This window comes from Ovis canadensis, chromosome 24, assembly GCF_042477335.2.
Source record: "Ovis canadensis isolate MfBH-ARS-UI-01 breed Bighorn chromosome 24, ARS-UI_OviCan_v2, whole genome shotgun sequence".
Lineage (NCBI taxonomy): Eukaryota > Metazoa > Chordata > Mammalia > Artiodactyla > Bovidae > Ovis > Ovis canadensis.
This window is the reverse complement of record NC_091268.1, coordinates 36,509,531-36,530,513: the sequence shown is the minus strand read 5'-3', so window position 1 is coordinate 36,530,513 and position 20,983 is coordinate 36,509,531. Positions and strand designations below refer to the sequence as shown.

The window sequence follows — 20,983 nt, the reverse complement described above, 5'->3', positions numbered from 1 at the left end:
TCCTTATTGCCAAACTCAGACTTGAAGAAAGTAGGGAAAACCACTAGACCATTCAGGTATGACTTAAATCAAATCCCTTATGATTATACAGTGGAAGTGAGAAATAGATTTAAGGGACTAGATCTGATAGATAGAGTGCCTGATGAATTATGGATGGAGGTTCCTGACATTGTACAGGAGACAGGGATCCAGACCATCCCCATGGAAAAGAAATGCAAAATAGCAAAATGGCTGCCTGAGGAGGCCTTACAAATAGCTGTGAAAAGAAGAGAAGTGAAAAACAAAAGAGAAAAGGAAAGATATAAGCATCTGAATGCAAAGTTCCAAAGAATAGCAAGGAGAAATAAGAAAGCCTTCCTCAGTGATCAGTGCAAAGTAGAGGAAAACAACAGAATGGGAAAGACTAGAGATCTCTTCAAGAAAATTAGAGATACCAAGGGAACATTTCATGCAAAGATGGGCTCGATAAAGGACAGACATGGTATGGACCTAACAGAAGCAGAAGATATTCAGCAGATGTGGCAAGAATACACAGGAGAACTGTACAAAAAACATCTTCATGACCCAGATACTCACGATGGTGTAATCACTCACCTAGAGCCAGACATCCTGGAATGTGAAGTCAAGTGGGCCTTAGAAAGCATCACTACGAACAAAGCTAGTGGAGGTGATGGAATTCCAGTTGAGCTATTTCAAATCCTGAAAGATGATGCTGTGAAAGTGGTGCACTCAATATGCCAGCAAATTTGGAAAACTCAGCAGTGGCCACAGGACTGGAAAAAGTCAGTTTTCATTCCAATTCCAAAGAAAGGCAATGCCAAAGAATGCTCAAACTACTGCACAATTGCACTCAATGGCAACCCACTCCAATACTCTTGGCTGGAAAATCCCATGGACAGAGGGGCCTGGTGGGCTGTACTCCATGGGGTCGCTAGGAGTCAGACACAACTGAGTGACTTCACTTTCACTTTTCACTTTCATGCATTGGAGGAGATGGCAACCCACTCCAGTGTTCTTGCCTGGAGAATCCCAGGGATGAGGGAGCCTGGTGGGCTCTATGGGGTCGCACAGAGTCAGACACGACTGAAGAGACTTAGCAGCAGTAGCAGCACATGCTAGTAAAGTAATGCTCAAAATTCTCCAAGCCGGGCTTTAGCAATACGTGAACCGTGAACTTCCCGATGTTCAAGCTGGTTTTAGAAAAGGCAGAGGAACCAGAGATCAAATTGCCAACATCCGCTGGATGAAAAAAACAAGAGAGTTCTAGAAAAAGAACTATTTCTTCTTTATTGGCTATGCCAAAGCCTTTGACTGTGGATCACAATAAACTGGAAAATTCTGAAAGAGATGGGAATACCAGACCACCTGACCTGTCTCTTGGGAAACCTATATGCAGGTCAGGAAGCAACAGTTAGAACTGGACATGGAACAACAGACTGGTTCCAAGTAGGAAAAGGAGTACATCAAGGCTTTATATTGTCACCCTGCTTATTTAACTTCTGTGCAGAGTACATCATGAGAAGTGCTGGGCTGGAAGAAGCACAAGCTGGAATCAAGATTTCCGGGAGAAATATCAATGACCTCAGATATGCAGATGACACCATCCTTATGGCAGAAAGTGAAGAGGAACTCAAAAGCCTCTTGATGAAAGTGAAAGAGGAGAGTGAAAAAGTTGACTTAGAGTTCAACATTCAGAAAACTAAGATCATGGCTTCTGGTCCCATCAGTTCATGGGAAATAGATGGTGAAACAGTGGAAACAGTGGCAGACTTTATTTTGGGGGGCTCCAAAATCACTGCAGATGGTGATTGCAGCCATGAAATTAAAAGAGACTTACTCCTTGGAAGGAAAGTTATGACCAACCTAGAGAGCATATTAAAAAGCAGAGACATTAGTTTGCCAACAAAGGTCCGTCTAGTCAAGGCTATGGTTTTTCCAGTGGTCATGTATGGATGTGAAAGTTGGACTGTGAAGAAAGCTGAGTGCCGAAGAATTGATGCTTTTGAAGTGTGGTGTTGGAGAAGACTCTTGAGAATCCCTTGGGCTGCAAGGAGATCCAACCAGTCCATCCTAAATGAGATCAGTCCTGGGTGTTCACTGGAAGGACTGATGCTAAAGCTGAAACTCCAGTACTTTGGAGTTTCACCTCATGCGAAGAGTTGACTCACTGGAAAAGACTCTGATGCTGGGAGGGATTGGGAGCAGGAGGAGAAGGGGACGACAGAGGATGAGATGGCTGGATGGCATCACCGACTCGATGGACATGAGTTTGGGTGAACTCTGGGAGTTGTTGATGGACAGGGAGGCCTGGCGTGCTGCGGTTCATAGGTTCGCAAAGAGTTGGACACGACTGAGCGACTGAACTGAACTGAACTTATGCAATGTCTCTCTTTTTTTTTTGGCCACACCACATGCAGCATGCAGGATCTTATTTCCCTTAATAGGAATGGAACCTGCATCCCCTGCAGTGGAAGCATGAAGTCTTAACCACTGGACTACCAGGGAAATCCCATACACCATTACTTCTCTTTTAAAGATGCCTTTTAATGATGTATCTATAGTGGGTTTTGGTAATTTCATTACTACTCTTTAATCAGTTCAGTCGCTCAGTCGTGTCAGACTCTTTGTGACCCCATGAACCCTTTAATAACCTTTGCATAAAACATTTCACTTTCTCTCCTATACTAACTCTGTCCTCACGGTCTCTAACCTCAAATGAGTTAATAACTTTGCAAGCACATCATGGCCAATTGAGGGATTTTCATAAAGATTTAATTTACTCAGGAACCCTGAGAAACATGATACCCTAAGTTTAAGAGGAGGGAAAGAGTGCTTTTAGATCTTCTGGCAACAGGCATTTGGATCTAGGACTACAAAGCCCAAAGAAGAGGCCAGGCTGGATGGAGGTGGCAATTAAAGCCTCTAGAGCGAATCAGTCCTGAAAACGTATATGTTTAAAGTCAAGAATGGGTCAAGGACAAACCCCCCACAGGGGTCAATATTTAAATGATGAGCAGAGAAAATAGGGCCATGAAGAGGGCAGAAAAGGAATGGTCAGTGAGGTGGTATCTACTGGACTTCAATTAAGATGCAGTTTATGAAGTTTCACTGGGGGGAGTAGGGGGTCAAGTATAATCTAGATTAGAGTGGATTAATGAATAGGACAAATGAACTTACATACAAAACAGAAATAGAGTCACAGATGTAGAAAAACTTAGGGCTACCAAGGGGGAAAGGAGGCAGGAGGGATAAATTGGGAGATTGGGATTGACATATACACACTACTTCCTGTATATAAAATAGATAACTAATGGGGACCTACCGTATAACACAGGGAACTCTACTCAGTACTCTGTAAAGTATTGAAAAGAATCCAAAAGAGTGGATATATGTGTATATATAACTGATTCACTTTGCTGGACAACAGAAACTAATGCAACATTGTAAATCAACTGTACACCAATGAAAATTAATTTTAAAAAAGAATGAATAGGAAGTGAGGAATTGAAGATTTAAAACAGTAGATTATTCCTTCAAGAAGGTTGACTATGGGGACTTCCCTCATGGTCCAGTGGCTTCAGACTCTAGGCTGCCAAGGCAGGGGGCTCCTGTTCAGTCCCTGGTCCGGACACTAGATCCCATATGCCGCAACTAAGAGTTTGCATACCACACCTAAAGATTCCTCATTATGCAACGAAGATCCTGCATACGGCAACTAAGACCCAAATCAGCCAAATAATTTTTTTTTTCTGAGAGGTTGACTATGAATGGAAAGGGAAATGGTGATATTAGAGGTATAGTAAAGGTCACTGGAGGAGGCCTCTGCCCTTGTTTTCAGGTGGGGAGGAACTTTGGCATGTTTAGGGGCTCAAGAAAAAGAGCTAGAAGGGAAGGAAAGGTTGAAGATAGCAGGGAGAAGAGAGAATTAGTGGTATTAGATGCCAGGGGATCCAGGAGGGGATGTGACAGTAGTACAGATGTGTGGGGCAGAGGGAGGGCTGACTGGTGGGCTGGGGGGGTGATGTGTGCAGGAAGCTGACATAGTCTGTGTTCATACCCCTTTGATGGAAGTGCTCCTGAAGAGCACTGGTGCTCTCTTAAGTCTTCCCCAGCTGCTAAGGATTCGATCTCAGTAATGAACCTCTTACCCTATGGACTGTCTTGGCTGACATTTTTCTCTTTGTTCGCTGAAGGAAAAGTATCTCTCCCAAAATATGTCATTTAAATAAGAGGTGATTCTGCTATATTTAAACTGGATAACCAACAAGGACCTACTGTATAGCACGTGGAACTCCGCTCAATGTTATGGGGCAGTCTGGATGGGAGGGGAGTTTGGGGGAGAATGGATACATCCATGTACATGGCTGAGTCCCTTTGCTGTTCACCTGAAACTATCACAACACTGTTAATTGGCTATACCCCACTAGAAAATAAAAAGTTAAAAAAATAAATGAGGTAATTTGTTGTGTTTGACCAAAAGAATCAAATGTAACAGAAATACAGAGAGGTTATGGGAAGAGAGGGTCCTATATGTGGACTTGGTGGGAATAGAGCTCTTCACGACTGCTCCCTCTTCTGAGACCATCATAGGTCTGTCCCGTGGGTCTGCCACAGAGCATGGCCAGGAAGGCACAATCAGAGGCCTGGGTGTCACTGGTGACTTAAGCAGATATTATTGGCCCTAGTCCTAGGACTCCAGTCAGGTGCCTGTCAGTTTTCTGCAGAAATGAAAGTCTGCTACTCGATGTGGAGCTTGGCCATTTATTCACTGACAATTCCAAAGAGGTGATACAATTGCTTAATAAGCAGTGAAGTGGTGGTGTTGAAAACAGGATGCAGGAGAAGCCTGGGGAGGACCGCGAGCACAGCCACAGGGACTGATTGGCATCAGCAACAGCAGGGTGACTCTCAAGGGTTTCTTTTCCATCCTCCTGGCTGATGAAATGTGAAGTCAAGTGGGCCTTAGAAAGCATAGCTACGAACAAAGCTAGTGGAGGTGATGGAATTCTAGTTAAGCTGTTTCAAATTCTGAAAGATGATGCTGTGAAAGTGCTTCATTCAATATGCCAGCAAATTTGGAAACCTCAGCAGTGGCCACAGGACTGGAAAAGGTCAGTTTTTATTCCAATTCCAAAGAAAGGCAATGCCAAAGAATGCTCAAACTACTGCACAATTGCACTCATCTCACATACTAGTAAAGTAATGCTCAAAATTCTCCAAGCCAGGCTTCAGCAATATGTGAACCGTGAACTTCCTGATGTTCAAGCTGGTTTTAGAAAAGGCAGAGGAACCAGAGACCAAATTGCCAACATCCGCTGGATCATGGAAAAAGCAAGAGAGTTCCAGAAAAACATCTATTTCTGCTTTATTGACTATGCCAAAGCCTTTGACTGTGTGGATCACAATAAACTGTGGAAGATTCTTCAAGAGATGGGAATACCAGACCACCTGACCTGCCTCTTGAGAAATCTGTATACAGGTCAGGAAGCAACAGTTAGAACTGGACATGGAACAACAGACTGGTTCCAAATAGGAAAAGTAGTACATAAAGGCTATATATTGTCACCCTGCTTATTTAACTTCTATGCAGAGTACATCATGAGAAGTGCTGGGCTGGAAGAAGCACAAGCTGGAATCAAGATTTCTGGGAGAAATATCAATAACCTCAGATATGCAGATGACACCATCCTTATGGCAGAAAGTGAAGAGGAACTCAAAAGCCTCTTGATGAAAGTGAAAGTGGAGAGTGAGAAAGTTGGCCTAAAGCTCAACATTCAGAAAACTAAGATCATGGCATCCGGTCCCATCACTTCATGGGAAATAGATGGGGAAACAGTGGAAACAGTGTCAGACTTTATTTTTCTGGGCTCCAAAATCACTGCAAATGGTGACTGCAGCCATGAAATTAAAAGATGCTTACTCCTTGGAAGAAAAGTTATGACCAACCTAGATAGTATATTCAAAAGCAGAGACATTACTTTGACTACTAAGGTCCATCTAGTCAAGGCTATGGTTTTTCCAGTGGTCATGTATGGATGAGAGAGTTGGACTATAAAGAAAGCTGAGCACCAAAGAATTGATGCTTTTGAACTGTGGTGTTGGCGAAGACTCTTGAGAGTCCCTTGGACTGCAAGAAGATCCAACCAGTCCATTCTGAAGGAGATCAGCCCTGGGATTTCTTTGGAAGGAATGATGCTAAAGCTGAAACTCCAGTACTTTGGCCACCTCATGCAAAGAGTTGACTCATTGGAAAAGACTCTGATGCTGGGAGGGATTGGGGGCAGGAGGAGAAGGGGACGACAGAGGATGAGATGGCTGGATGGCATCACTGACTCGATGGATGTGAGTCTGAGTGAACTCCAGGAGTTGGTGATAGACAGGGAGGCCTGGCGTGCTGCGATTCACGGGGTCGCAAAGAGTCGGACACGACTGAGCGACTGAACTGCACAGACTGATGAAAGTCTTGGCTCAAGTGTCACCTCAAAAGACAGGCCTTCAAGGACCACCCTATCTAAAACAGCACACCTCTCATAGCCCCCACTACCCCCTTCTCTGCTTTATTGGTTCTCATTGTACTTATCACTACTTCCTGGAGGGTTTTTTGGGGGGGAGGTGTTATATTTTTTGTTGTTTATTCTCTATCTCTCCAATCTATCTGAAAATAGATTGCCAATCTGGTTTGCTCACTGATGTAGCCTCAACAACTAGCGCATAGCAGATTATTGATATTTTCATGAATTCATAAATAGAAATTACAAGGCAGTGCATTTTATTTTACTTGGATTTAATGAAAGTAAAAAGAAATAAGTAAACTGAAGGCATGATTGGAGTGTTCATCCAGGCAGTATTCCGAGTTTGAAGCCATTGTTCAAAGGTTTTGATTTCCCTGCTGAAAAATATGAATGAATTAGCACTCTTCAGCTTACTCCCATGTTCCCATTTCTGTGAGCTATATAGTTTACACAGTCAAGTTTTTAAATATGTTTATGACTTTTATTGTCCCACATTTATTAGTCTTATACATTTACATGACTCACATTCTTCTTTTATGCTGAGTTTTGACCTATTCAATAAACTTAATATGAAGAACTGGAACCATCTGGGGTCATTTCAGGTGGCTCCATAAAGATATCAGTCCTTTATGTCTCTGCTCAGAAAGACTCCAGTGAGAGGCAAAGTGATAGATAAGTGATTTATTAGACTAGGACGCTAGTGAGGCTTACAATCTAGCAGGTGAGAGATGCCGCACCCTGAGAACTTAGTGGGCTACAGTTTTATAATCAAAGGAAAAATCGGGGCTGAGTAAGAGACCACTTTCTTCCTCATTCTTGGCTAGACATCATGCTTCCATCATCAGCTCCTCCAGGTTGGGCAAGGGAGTTTTCTTGTCCCTACAGGGTCAAGCAGGACTGTTAAGGCACTATGGGAATATTTCAGATCTCAGTACAATGAGGGTCTTTATTTTGAAATGTTAGCTTTCTGTAAATTATTGTTTTTTACCTGTGCAGAGAGCATGACCTAGGGGTCATTAACTTACTGAACTTAATGGGCAGGATGTAGGTCTCACGTACCCATTATTTTATTGTTTGGGGGTATGTCTCCTGCTTCTTCTGCATGGTTTTGTTGCTAAGCAAGCCTGTTTGGTTTTGCTGTTATGAAAGCCTGCTTTCTTGAGTGATCATTAACTTACAGGGGTTTACCATATTTTTCTACTTAGAATCCCTTAGTGGGATTAACTATTTAATCACCTACTTTGTCCCTTTGCCCCTATCAGAATCACCGACATCAAAACTTTAACTTTCAGAGAATAAGTAAAAATGAGTTCCTTTCTTGTGTCAGTGATTAGTGTTTGGGGAAAGACAATATTTACACCATGTTAGCTCCGGCTCTAGCATCTATTCGCCTCTGGACCTGGACTGCAGGGCCGCCCGCCCCGATGGCGCAGTGCAGCCAGGAGCCGCCAGGGGCCGCCACTGCCAGCCGCTCCCCACAGCCGCCGCTCTGTGCGTCGCCTGCGCAGAGCGCAAGGGGATACTGAACCCGAGGGCGCGGCGCAGTGCATCCTGGGTCGGCGTAGCCATGGCGGCTCGTGTCCTCTGCGCCTGTGTCCGCCGACTTCCCACGGCCTTCGCGCCGCTGCCCAGGCTCCCCACGCTAGCTGCGGCCCGGCCGCTCAGCACTACCCTTTTCGCCGCGGAGACCCGGACGAGGCCTGGGGCTCCGCTGCCGGCCTTGGTGCTCGCGCAGGTGACTGGCGGTGACTTTGTGGGGGGACTTGGCTGGGGTCCGGCGTCGGGCCCACTCCGGGTGAGAGGGAGGGGCCAGGCAGCGGGGCCGCGGCTACTGTGGCCCCTGTTGTTGGGGATGACCAGGGGACACCTGCTCGCTCCCTCTCCCACTGTCTAACGGTGCTTGGTTGACCCCTGCCGGCACTCGGGTGACCTAGAGATTGTGAACAAGAGCACAGAGCTGGAGTCAAACACCCCTGGGTTCGAATGCAGCTTGCCTCTGACCAGAACTTTGGATAAACCAGGTGCCGTCGCCCACCCTCAGTCTGAATCGTAAAACTCTACCTGTGCAGTTCCAACGAGGTTTAGAGGAGATCATACTGGTAGAATGCCGAGCGCGGTGCTTGGTGAGCTCTCAGAAATACCGGTCGCCGTTAGTCGTAGTGATAATGATAAATACCGTGATGGCTTTCTAAAAAACTAATGACTGGGTGCAAAGAGGAAGACACGGCGCCCTACAGCCTTCTCCACAGCAGTTCTCTCCCCAGGTTTCTCCCTGTGGCAGCTTTTGCCTGTTTTGGGGTGTCCTGCAAATAAGGATAGGAAGCAAGTTAGTTTTTAAGCTTTTTTAAAATCTGATGAAACCTTTTAGAGGCTGAATTTCTCCTTATGTTAATGATTCTCAACCTTGGTTGCACATTCAAATCACCTGGGTAGCTTAAAAATAAGTATGTTCCTCGTGGGCCCCCCACCCATCTGATTTACCTCTGTGATGAGGCACTGACGTGTGCTCTGTAAATTCCCCAGGTGACTCTGAAGTGCATCAAGGTTAAGAACTATTGTCTTAAGGGTAGATAGATTCTCAAAGTTAAGTAGAGAATGCCCTTTTCAAACTCTAGGACTTCATGTAATTGTGGTTTTAACCTCCACTAAGGTATTAGAATAAAACCTAAGAATGCCCAGGCCAAATCAATTAAAATCTCTAGCAGTCCAACGTGGTCATCTATTTTTAAAAGTTGTCGGTGATTCTTATGTGCAGCCAGTGTCAAGATTTACTGACAGTGTAGTAAATTCATCCAGGGGGTATTGTCCTGTCAGTGAATCAGAAAGTTCAAAGTGTCACCTTGAAGTTCAAAGAGTAGTGTATATAGTTACCGTTTTGTTCCTGAGACCAACTTCAGTGTCAGGCTAAGAGGTGAAGTGATAATTCCTTATTCTTGGAGCATTGCTCTTCAAACTTGATTGTGCGTTCTGATCACTTGCGTTAAAATATAGGTTCTGGAAAGGGGCCTAAGAGTCTTCATTTCCAGTGGCCTTCCAGAAGATCCTGCTGCTGCTGCTTGGACCGTGCCTTGAATTGCAAGGTGCTCAGAGAGGTTCCACTACCTCTGCTGGGTTTACATACACAGCAGAGCAGCCATTTTCTTTATGCTTACAGAGTGGTTTTGACAAAGTGTTCCCATTTAGCTGCCTTGTATCCTTTTTGGACTAAACTGGAGAGTAAATACTTGCTCCTTCAAAGATACTGAGGCACTGTGTGCCAGGCCTTATGCTAGCAGTTGAGAGATACAGAGATGCATACAAAAGAAAGACATCGATTCATGTCTTCACTGGACACGTGGCCGCTATGTTAACCTTGCCTAGTCCCTGCTGTGCGGTTTTCCCTAGGTGGTTTCTGACATTATTTTCCCTTGGTTCATCTCATGTTCCACCTTGTTGGGAACTTTCTCTACTAAATCATTAAATGTTGGTAAGGTCAAGAAATCATTTGCCACATAGTCTCCCTCACCCATCTCTTTGCTCTCTTGCTTTCTCTTACTGCTTGTATGCCAGTCACCCCCAAACTTCCGCCTCCAGCCTTTGTTCATTTCATCTGAACCTTTGCTCATTCTACCTATTCTGTTCTGTCAGCTTTTCCCTCCTCAAATCCATCCACTGTGCAGACCCTGGAACAACTAGTTATTCATTTATATTCTAATTTTTTTCCCCTGAAAAAAGGAGCCGAAGCAGCTTTCCTGAGTATAAAAATAACAACAATATAAAATAGAAGGTACCAAAAAAACAAAAAGATGTAGTGGCCTAAAATGGGACCTTGAAGTCTTACACTTGACCCAGAGCCCTGAATCTAGACAGGCAGCCAGAGTACAGAGAATTTCCAAAGAGTTCCTGTGCAGGGAAGGCTCAGCTGTTCCTGGTACTGGAGCCAGACTGACACGTGTGGTGGTGGTGGACTTGGGGCTGCGATCCGACCACGTCATTCATTCCCGAGTCTCGTATCTCTACCCTCACTGGCTCTCAAGGATTGAATGACAACTTCTGTTACTGAAGCAACCTACAAATACCTGTCATGGCCCTTGCCACATTTTTGTTATAATTGAAATGATCTGTTTGGATTAGTGTTTTCCATTAGACCATAGGCTTCTCCAAGGGTAGATGTCTTTATTTATCTTTGTGGATCCAGCCCACTGCACCGTGCCTGGCACATAAGGTAAAGCTCAAAGGCTGCTGAGCCAGGCAGGTAATAGGTAAAGGCAAGGCATTGCTGTTTGAGAACAGGTGTGTCTGCAGTGCACAAGAAGAGCGGATTGATGGAAACCCCACTGAGCATGGTCCTGAAGGCAGCAGCTTCTCATGCAGTGGGGGTGGGTGTAGTTGCACATGCAGAGGCCAGGATGAGCCCAGCACTTACTTAGTGTGGACCTTCTGGTGCCTGTGAAAGGGAGAGACCTACGTTGAGGTGGGAAGACAGGTATATTGAAAGGTGCTGTATAGGTGCTCATTCACCCACTGAGGAATGTGGCTGTTCTCTGTCTGGGTCACAGGGAGTAAAGATTATTGCAATTTGTTGAAGGAACATTTGAGACCTTCCCTCCCACGTAGCTGGGTGACCCAGTAAACATGATGGTGAGAACATGGGGAGAGTGGAGGCTGGCTCTGAGGTTTCCGGCTAGAGCCCCAGGGGCGGAGCAGGAATGGAGGTCTGCAAGCAGGTGTTTTGGAGACAGGTAAGGAATTTATAACCAAACTGAGGGTGGGATGTCTGCTACCTGGGTAGAGCCGCCCAGGGGGTAATTTGCAGAGATGGTCTTTAAAGCCACCTAGGTTCCTCTGAGTTCCCCTCAGAGATGGACCCAGTTCAGGGTAAGATGGATATTAATAGAAACTACTCAGGTTTATTCCTGCTGGTTCACAGGGTTGAGTCCTCATTCTTTTCCTTCAGACAGTGGCTTCTCTGATGTCTGAGGGAGGTGATTTTGTTGCATATAATTGTTAAATGTAGACCTTGGGGAAGAATAATTAACACCAGAAACAATGTTGGCCGTTGGGGACACTTTTCAGAAGTGCTTGTCCGCTCTGTTTTTCGTGGCTGAGATCCCCAGAAAGGAGGCAGTAAGACCCTTCAGGAGGCCATTCTGGGAGACCTGGGGCAAGATAACTAACCTTTTGTCTCAGTTTCCTCACCTGTAAAACAGGGTTATTATTAGCTCTAAAGGAGATGACGTATGTAAAGTGCTATTGGCAGTACTGCAACCTGATAGGAAATCAGTAAAGAGGCTAGAAAGGGAAGGAGTCAATCAAGTACTTTGGGCTACACTACTGCCTCACTCTCAAACTGGCAGGTCACTGCCATTCTGAGCCGACTGCTGCTGCTGCTAAGTCGCTTCAGTTGTATCCAACTCTGTGCGACCCCACAGACAGCAGCCCACCAGGCTACCCCATCCTGGCATTCTCCAGGCAAGAACACTGGAGTGGGTTGCCATCTCCTTCTCCAATGCATGAAAGTGAAAGTGAAATCGCTCAGTCACGTCTGACTCTTCGCGACCCTGTGGACTGCAGCCCACCAGGCTCCTCCATCCATGGGATGAGTACTGGAGTGGGGTGCCATCGCCTTCTCTGCCTGAGCCTACTAGACAGCCCTGAATAACACTTGTATGTGCCAGGCAGTGTTCTAAGCCCTCTACGTTTCATTATCTCCTTGATGCCTCAACAATCCTGTGAACTTGGGTACTGTTAGTTCAGTTCAGTTCAGTTGCTCAGTTGTGTCCAACTCTTTGCGACCCCATGAGCTGCAGCACACTAGGCCTCCCTGTCCATCACCAACTCCTGGAGTTCACTCAAACTCATGTCCATTGAGTCAGTGATGCCATCCAACCATCTCATCCTCTGTCATTCCCTTTTCCTTCTGCCCTCAATCTTTCCCAGCATCAGGGTCTTTTCAAAAGAGTCAACTCTTCGCATCAGGTGGCCAAAGTATTGGAGTTTCAGCTTTAGCATCAGTTCCTCCAATGAACACCCAGGACTGATCTCCTTTAGGATGGACTGGTTGGATCTTCTTGCAGTCCAAGGGAATCTCAAGAGTCTTCTCCAACACCACAGTTCAAATGCATCAATTCTTCAGCTCTCAGCTTTCATTTTAGTCCAACTCTCACATCCATGTGTGACTACTGGAAAAACAGCCTTGACTAGACAGACCTTTGTTTATGGTCACTTAGCAGATAAGGAAAACTAGGGCATAGCAAGATTAAATAACTTGCCCAAGGCCAAAGAGCTAGTAACAAAGAGCTAGTGCTGGGATACTTTCTCCTTCCAGAGCCTGAGTTCCCACGTGATACACCCTCCTGTTTCCTGCACAGCCCACTGCAGCCACCTTTTGAGACTGGCCTGTGGTTTCCAGGTGGGGCCCTGTTTAGTCTCATTTATGCAGGTCAGGAAGCAACAGTTAGAACTGGACGTGGAACAACAGACTGGTTCCAGATAGGAAAAGGAGGACGTCAAGGCTGTATATTGTCATCCCGCTTATTTAACTTATATGCAGAGTACATCATGAGAAACGCTAGGCTGGAAGAAGCACAAGCTGGAATCAAGTTTGCCGGGAGAAATATCAGTAACTTCAGATATGCAGATGACACCAGCCTTATGGCAGAAAGTGACGAACTCAAAAGCCTCTTGATGAAAGTGAAAGAGGAGAGTGAAAAAGTTGGCCTAAAGCCCAACATTCAGAAAACCAAGATCATGGCATCTGGTCCCATCACTTCATGGGAAATAGATGGGGAAACTGGAAACAGTGTCAGACTTTTATTTTTGGGGCTCCAAAATCACTGCAGATGGTGACTGCAGTGATGAGATTAAAAGACGCTTACTCCTTGGAAGAAAAGTTATGACCCAACCTAGACAGCATATTAAAAAGCAGAGACATTACTTTGCCAACAAAGGTCTGTCTAGTCAAGGCTATGGTTTTTCCAGTGGTCATGTATGGATGTGAGAATTGGACTGTGAAGAAAGCTGAGCGCCGAAGAATTGATGCTTTTGATGTGTGGTGTTGGAGAAGACTCTTGAGAGTCCCTTGGGCTGCAAGGAGATCCAACCAGTCCATCCTAAAGGAGATCAGTCCTGGGTGTTCATTGGAAGGACTTATGCTAAAGCTGGAACTCTAATACTTTGGCCACCTGATGTGAAGAGCTGGCTGACTGGAAAAGACCCTGATGCTGGGAAAGATTGGGGGCAGGAGGAGAAGGGGATGACAGAGGATGAGGTGGTTGGATGGCATCACCGACTCGATGGACATGGGTTTGGGTGGACTCTGGGAGTTGTTGATGGACAGGGAGGCCTGGTGTGCTACGGTTCATGGAGTCGCTAAGAGTCGGATACAACTGAGCAACTGAACTGAACCAAACTGACTGAATCACAGGGAACCCACCTGGCCCCTGCAGGCAGTTGCCAGTGCTACTGGGGTCGATGCTGACACCTAGTGGGCCACTTGGGTAGCTGCATGTGAAAGTGCCCTCACCAGCCTCTTCCCTTGGGTGCCGTGCATGTCAGCCTCCCGTCTCTCACCCTTTCCCAGCGGTAATTCACCTCATACCACTTCTTGCTGTGCTGCATACATACAAGGCCTCTGTTAGATCCTCCCACCTTAGATTTGATTTCTGTCATTACCAGTATTAACTCATGTCTTCTCCCTCTTTCTCTTTGGTCCTTTTTGCGTCTTCCCTTTTTTTTGTGGTTTGGAAACCTTTTCTAATCATTGTTGATAAGTTGGCCTGTGGCATCCCCAGATCAGAGGTCTCCTTAATTTAACATGCTGTAATCGGAAAGGAAAGGAGACCATAAATGGAAACAAAAAGAACAAGTGCTCTGATCTCTTTAGCTTGCTGATTAAACCTGATTCCAATACTTGATTTTCCTTTTTTGCAAGATAAGTGTTTCTTAAACAGATCATACTGATTTGGTTAATTGGCAGCTTTTTTTGTTTTTTAATCATTCATTTTTAGGGTTGTGCTGGGTCTCCGTTGCTGCGAGGGCTTTCCTTTAGCTGCAGAGAGCAGGGACTGCTCTTCAGTTGCAGTGCGTGGGCTTCTCATTGCAGTGATTTCTCTTGCTGCTCTAGGGCACTCGGGGGTCAGTAATTGTGGCACATGGGCTCAGGAAGTGTGGTTCCCCAGCTCTAGAGCACAGGCTCAGTAGTTGAGGCACACAGGCTTAGTTGCTCGGCGCATGTGGGATCCTCCCGCATCAGGAATCAAACTGATGACTCCCGCATTGGCAGGCGGATTCTTTACCACTGAGCCACCAGGGAAGCTCCGGCAGTTTTTTAAAATACATTAATTTTATTTTGGTTGCGCTGGGTCTTTACTGCTGTGCAGAGGCTTCTAGCTGTGGCAGGCAGGGGCTATTCTCTAGCTGAAATGCATTCTCACTGCGGTGGCTTCTTGTTGCAGAGCACAAGCTCTAGGGCAAGGGCTCAGTAATTGTGGCACACAGGCTTCGTGGCCCTCAGGCATGTGGGATCTTCCTGGACCAGGGATCGATGGATTCCTAACCACTGGGCCACCAGGGAAGTCCTGGCAGTGTTGTTTGGTTTGGGGTTTTTTTTTGTTTTGTTTTTTTTACAGTTTTTCATAGACCTTTGTGACTTGGAGGACCTAAATCCCAAAAAGGAAACCCACTTCCTATGGATTTCTATCCCCTAAGAATTCCAAACTGCAGACCTAAAATCAACTTCAGAATGAGAACACACCGGTTGAGGTTAAAGACTTCTATACTACGAACTACCAGACGGCCGTCTCATTTTCCCCTCTTGGCCCCATGCCTTCCATGGCCTTAAGTCTGCTGATCTGTGACTTGGACTCCCTCTCACATTCTGTGAAGGAATCCAGTCAAGCCCATCATACCTAGTTGAATTCCAAGTGGGCTAAGATCAGAAATTTGAGATATTACACAATGATGGCAAAGATCAGAGTGTCTCATTATTTAGTGGGTGGCAACAAGGCAAGCCCACTTGGAAGGGTAACAGATTGGAAACTAATGCCTGCAAACTCATCATCCTCTTCTTTGGGTTCATAGCTGGCTTCATTTGTCTTGGCCAAAGTCTATAATTACCACCAGGGCCAAATTAGACACTTCTGGTGTGTGATTCTCAGTGTCAGTTCACCCTGACAGCTCTTTTGAGGAGTTATTTTGCCTTGGGTATTAAAAGGGTAGTGGGCTGCTTGAGATGTGAGAAGCTTTAGGGTCCTCTGCAGACTCTTGTTTTAGTGGCAGTTTCACTGAGTGGGGCAAATGTCCCAAAGCCTGGAGGCCGACCAGAGGAGAGAAGAGTGCCTGTCCTGACTGAGAGGAAAGGAGATCGTTTTTTTGGCCACACCGTGTGGGATCCTAGTTCCCTGACCCGGGATGGAACTTGAGCACCTTGCATTGGAAACATGGAGTTCCAACCACTGAACTGCCAGGGAAGTGCCAAGAAATCCATTTTTATGCTGTTGAACTGCTATGGCTTCTGACTCTACCCTGCATTAGGCCTCTGTGTGTCCTGGTGGCCACAGTGAGCCTCCCTGGAGGTGGATTTGCTGGCCCTGTGGAAGCTCTGTGAAAGACATCTGTAGCCGGTGCCTTCTCTAGAGGCATTTTGGGCTCCACAGCAGCGCTTCCTTTATCCCTTGCTCTAGGTTCCAGGCAGAGTTACACCGCTGTGCCGCCAGTATAGCGACGCACCGCCTTTGACATTGGAGGGAATCAAGGACCGTGTTCTTTACGTCTTGAAACTCTATGACAAGATTGACCCAGAAAAGGTAATTGATGTGGTTTAAATGGTTTTTCTTTAAATGTGTATTTAATCACATGGTACAATATCCCAAGTGTCTAAAGCAAAAAATCGCTCCCAGGAACCCTGTTCTTCTGGGAGGTGCCAGCTGACCTGGCTTCTTGGGTGTGTTTTTGGAGACTTCTCAGTGCATGTGAAAGGGCATATATACACAAGTACACGTATTTATATTACAGGTACTATGTGATCTGTTATTGCCCACCATCTAAAAAACACAACTGATCGTATACTGTGAATACTGTTTGAAGGATTCGTCTAGTGATAGTGAGGTCTGGATTAAAGACAATGTGATAACAGACACTGTGTGCCATTCCTGAGGGAGCAAGACGTCACTTCTAAGGTGTGGTGTCTTGGTGGTCAGTAAGGCAGCAGGAAAAACAGACTCTCAGATGTCATTCAGAACAGTGATCAAAGATCATTGTAAAATGTACAAAGTCAGTTCATCATTAGCTTTATATATATGGCTAACTATTTCAAAATTAAGGTTGAATAAGTTAACATGTAAAGCACACCAAGTGTGTGTTGCCACAGGTTAAAAGTATATTATTATTGTTATGGATCTTGATATTTAAAATATGACCTCTTTATAATAAAAAAAAAAACTTCTTGGTAATGATTAAGTGACATTTCACCATTCAGTTATTTTGAGAAGCAAGTGTTCTCACAGACTGAATTTTGCATTTGGTGTTCTTTTCTTGCAGCTTTCAGTAAATTCCCATTTTATGAAAGACCTGGGCTTAGACAGTTTGGACCAAGTGGAGATTATCATGGCCATGGAGGACGAATTTGGTAACGCACAGGCTGGGTCTTGGTGCTTGATTTAGGTGGATTAAATGCAGAGAAGTGCTGGGAGTCTGATGGGGATTTGCAGTTGCAGCGCGCTACCCCCACCTCCACCTGCTTACTATCGGATGAAGGAAACGTCAGGGACAGTGTACTTAATAATATTTGGGAAGCAGGTCCGCAGAGCGCCCGGTGCAGTACCAAGGGCTCAGTGACAAGAGGAGGCCTGGGGGAGCATGGCCTTGAGATTCTTGGGGTGGGGCTTCTAGATGAAGGGCGTAGCCTTCACCTGATGGCTGATGACAGCTTGGAGAACCTCCCCCCCCGGTGAGCTAGACCTAAGTGTCCATGTCTAGAAAATCGCCAGATGTGCCTAGGTTAGGATGTGTGCCTGTACACACACCCATACACACATCTTGGTTTCTTGCAGCGGTTTCCATGCACATTCCCAAGTTATCCTTGTCTGGGATGGTTAGTTATACAAACGAGACTGTTACGAGGTTCCACGGCTCATTTAGGTGAACTGCCTGAATGGAAGCCAAGGGACTTGTATGTCATCCCACAGGGAAGAACTTAATTACAGTTCCTCAGAGATCACCCTAACTAGAGGGGTGGTACCCGGAAGGGCTGCGGGGTTTCTTTCTGGGGTAATGAAAATATTGTAGAGTTAGATAGTGGTGATGGTGCACAACCTTGTGAATATACTAAAAACCATTGAATGTTGCCCTTGAAATGGGGACATTTTGTAGTATGCAAATTATGTCTGAAAAATACATCATCTGGTACATAACAGGTTCACAAATGGGATTCGAGATTGCTGGACATTTTTGATGCGCTTATGCATGTTGTTGAAGGGTTGGATGCTTTCGGTTCTAAAGGATTTGCTTTTTCTACATTCATGCATTGTCATAAATTTCACTTTCAGGGTTTGAGATTCCTGATATAGATGCGGAGAAGTTAATGTGCCCACAAGAAATTGTAGATTACATTGCAGATAAGAAGGATGTATATGAATAAGATATCAGGTAAACAATTTGGCTTATTGTTCTCCCATAGAATTAATCTCTCCATGGTTCTTCGATAAAAACTTAGGAAGAAATGGAAAAATGGAAGTGCTTGACAAGATTTTCAGGAGTTATAAAATGCAGGTACCTTCTGGTTATCTGCCATTCCAAGGGGGCCAACCCTAGTGATCATCTTTATCCTCCAGAGGGATTGACAGCAGTTCATTCCTAGACAGGACTCTCTGTCAGCCCTCCTCCTAAAAGCAGACTTGTACAAAAAAACTGAGCAATGTCACCCCGAAGCGGAGGCCTTTGCCTCCCTCAGTTACCCCCCCACCCCAAGGCCTGTCCAGCCTGCTGTCCAGGAAGCTGAGATGGCCTGGCTCCTAAGTAGGCAGGAGAGGCCTTCTGGGTAGGAGCATGAACTCCGGCGACAGACGCCTGAGCTGACCCAGCACTGCTGCGTCCTGTGAGCCTGGAATCTTGGGCAGACTGTGCAGCCTCCGCAGCCTCAGTTTCCTCCTGTGTAAAATGGGGGTATGACAGGGCCTGCCTGGGGCTTTCGTGAAGGTGAAACCGCAGTGTGTGTCAGTCATCTGATACGGTGCCCGAAGTAAGGAAGCCTCTTAACATTAGCTGCTGTTCTGTAGGCTGTAGAGTGAGCGATCAGACTTTACAGATAAAACCTTGTATTTGTGTCTGTAACTTTAGTTACCCTGGATTTAGCACCTCAGAGATTATCACTTAAAGTTAGTAACACCAGAATTTACTTTGTCTTTTGCCAGACCCTTTTTCCTCACTGAGAGAAGGCTCAGAAGATGCTGACGAGTGTCTGGGAGTGAGAACATATTTCTGCATCACTGCTGACTTGGAGAGTAATTCTGTCTAGACTTGTATTTAAATTGTCTTAAGTGTTTTTGCCCTTTGAAAATAAATCTGTAAAACCAAGATTTTTCTGAGTCTTCCGTTTTTTATGTCTAGACTGCTTTTTTTTAATAGATTGACATTGCTTAGGATTTTTAAAGATTATTCTGTCATTGATATTCATGGATATCAGAAATATAACTTTTTCGGCAGAGTGCTTGAAATAAGTTTCTCTCTGACCACCTTCAGTATGAGGAATGAATTAGTGATAAGATGATGTTTTGCCTCAAAATACTTTGTGCCCCCGTTAGTTTACTGATTATTCCTCGTATCAGCTGACACCAGTGTGTGGGACTAATTTTTCATCCCTGTCCTGAGGATCCATTTCTGAATTAATGGCATTTAGTAATTTTGGTAATTTAGTAATTTGGGGAAGATAAAAGGTTCTCTTTCCCCCTAGGTTACTTTGACTTTGTGTCTGTTTGTCATACATCAGTAACAACCCTGTTCCTTTTATTCCTAGCACTGTGTTAGGTCTTTGGAGTTGATGTAGGCAACTGCTCAGCTCTTAGAGACTTAACTTGAGAGACCTATCCTAAAATACTTGCTTTACTTTTAGCAGAACTTCTAGTATGCAGGAGGAAGGAGATCAAAGTCGTGTACTTAAGTAGGAAGTAGCGTCGTTGCAGAGGTGCAGGGACTGGCTGTGTGATCCTCAGCCGGCAGAGAATCTCGTGGCTGAGGGACGAGGTGACAGGACTCTGCAGTCTGGTGTGGGGTTTGGGCCACACACCTGCTTCTCCTGGAGGTACCCGGTGTTGCCAGTTCCTTCTGTGTCACTTTAGAACCACTATAGACAAGAAAGCAGTCACATTTCCCCTCCTTTTTAAGTAAACAGGAAGCATTCATTGCTATGCTACATTTTTAAGTACTTGAGATATTCTTGGAAAACTGCAAAATTGGAACATAAGGGACTGCCTCTTTCTTTTTCCCAGCTGCATTTATTCAAACAAATAGTCTGCTTATTAGGCACTAGAGATCCAACAGGCAAAAAAATAGGCTGCACAGGACTCCTGATTGGAATGTACCTTAATTTAATATCTGGGGTAAATGTTCTGTCTGTTTTATCTCCCACAGCAACTACACATTTTGCCAAAAATTGCAAATGTGTTTGTTGCTGCCTAAAATCCTGAAGTCAGCAGTACTGCCACTAAAGAGATTGCTAAAATCTTAACCACATACCTGCCGTGAAATGGCCCACTCATAACCATTCTGTGGAAGTCTTAAAGAAGCCAGAATGAGGCAGTGGGAGAGGTGTGGGGAACAACCACACATTATTTGGTGACAGTGGTATTTAGGATCTGGGTGCATGTTCAAACAGCAAAGGCCTTTCTGGTCTAAAAACTTGCTGTGAAGTTCTTTGAGAAACCAGTGTGCCCTTATACACAGGCAGCAAACTGGCCAAATACAGCATTCCAACGTGTGTCAATCAGAACAAACAGGATCAGTGTGTCTGCTGCAGGCAGGTCCCTTTGGGAAGGGGCGGCTGGGAGGCCTGTGACGACCTGCGTCTGGGGCCAGTGCTGTTCTATCTCCTCCGAACAGCCAGGGCACTCGTGCACCCAATGTAACTACAGTGTGCCCGCCATTGCGGAGCACTCCTCCAGGCTGGGCCTTGGGTCACAAGTGTAAAGTCTGCTCACTGGAAGCTCACCATCTGGTAAAGGAGACCGTGAAAATCCATGTGATGTTTCATATTCGGCATCACCAATGATACCAAGCATTGACTGAGCTGCTCCTGAAGTCATGAGAGGACACGTCACCTTTGTGGTATTCTTCATCCAACTGATCATGAAACAAATCCAGAAGGTAGCACTTTAAAAAAAACTGACGTGGAACAGAAAGGACAGGGTAACTAAATTAAAGGAGACCAGAGACACAACTTCACGGGAAATGTGAAGTTTGAAAGGTTTGGGGAGAAAAACAGGACATTTTGAGGACAA

The 20,983-nt window shown here is 45.3% G+C and overlaps 1 protein-coding gene across 1 annotated transcript; it reads left to right on the top strand.

Moving 5' to 3' along the window:
- Nucleotides 1–7,995: 7,995 nt before the first annotated feature.
- Nucleotides 7,996–19,064, top strand: NDUFAB1 (NADH:ubiquinone oxidoreductase subunit AB1). The gene is made up of 5 exons (XM_069570358.1): nucleotides 7,996–8,247; nucleotides 16,175–16,297; nucleotides 17,031–17,118; nucleotides 18,038–18,137; nucleotides 18,902–19,064. The coding sequence occupies exons 1-4, from the start codon at nucleotides 8,080–8,082 to the stop codon at nucleotides 18,127–18,129; spliced, it is 471 nt and encodes a 156-aa protein (XP_069426459.1). The 5' UTR covers nucleotides 7,996–8,079; the 3' UTR covers nucleotides 18,130–18,137; nucleotides 18,902–19,064.
- Nucleotides 19,065–20,983: the final 1,919 nt, after the last annotated feature.

What these genes read in the sequence shown, in the direction of transcription:
- NDUFAB1 (XM_069570358.1), top strand. Translation starts at nt 8,080, where the DNA reads ATGGCGGCTCGTGTCCTCTGCGCCTGTGTCCGCCGACTTCCCACGGCC. An exon ending in ACAAGATTGACCCAGAAAAG is followed by an intron (nt 16,298 to 17,030) that starts GTAATTGATGTG and finishes CTTTTCTTGCAG; the next exon opens with CTTTCAGTAAATTCCCATTT. An exon ending in GGCCATGGAGGACGAATTTG is followed by an intron (nt 17,119 to 18,037) that starts GTAACGCACAGG and finishes TTTCACTTTCAG; the next exon opens with GGTTTGAGATTCCTGATATA.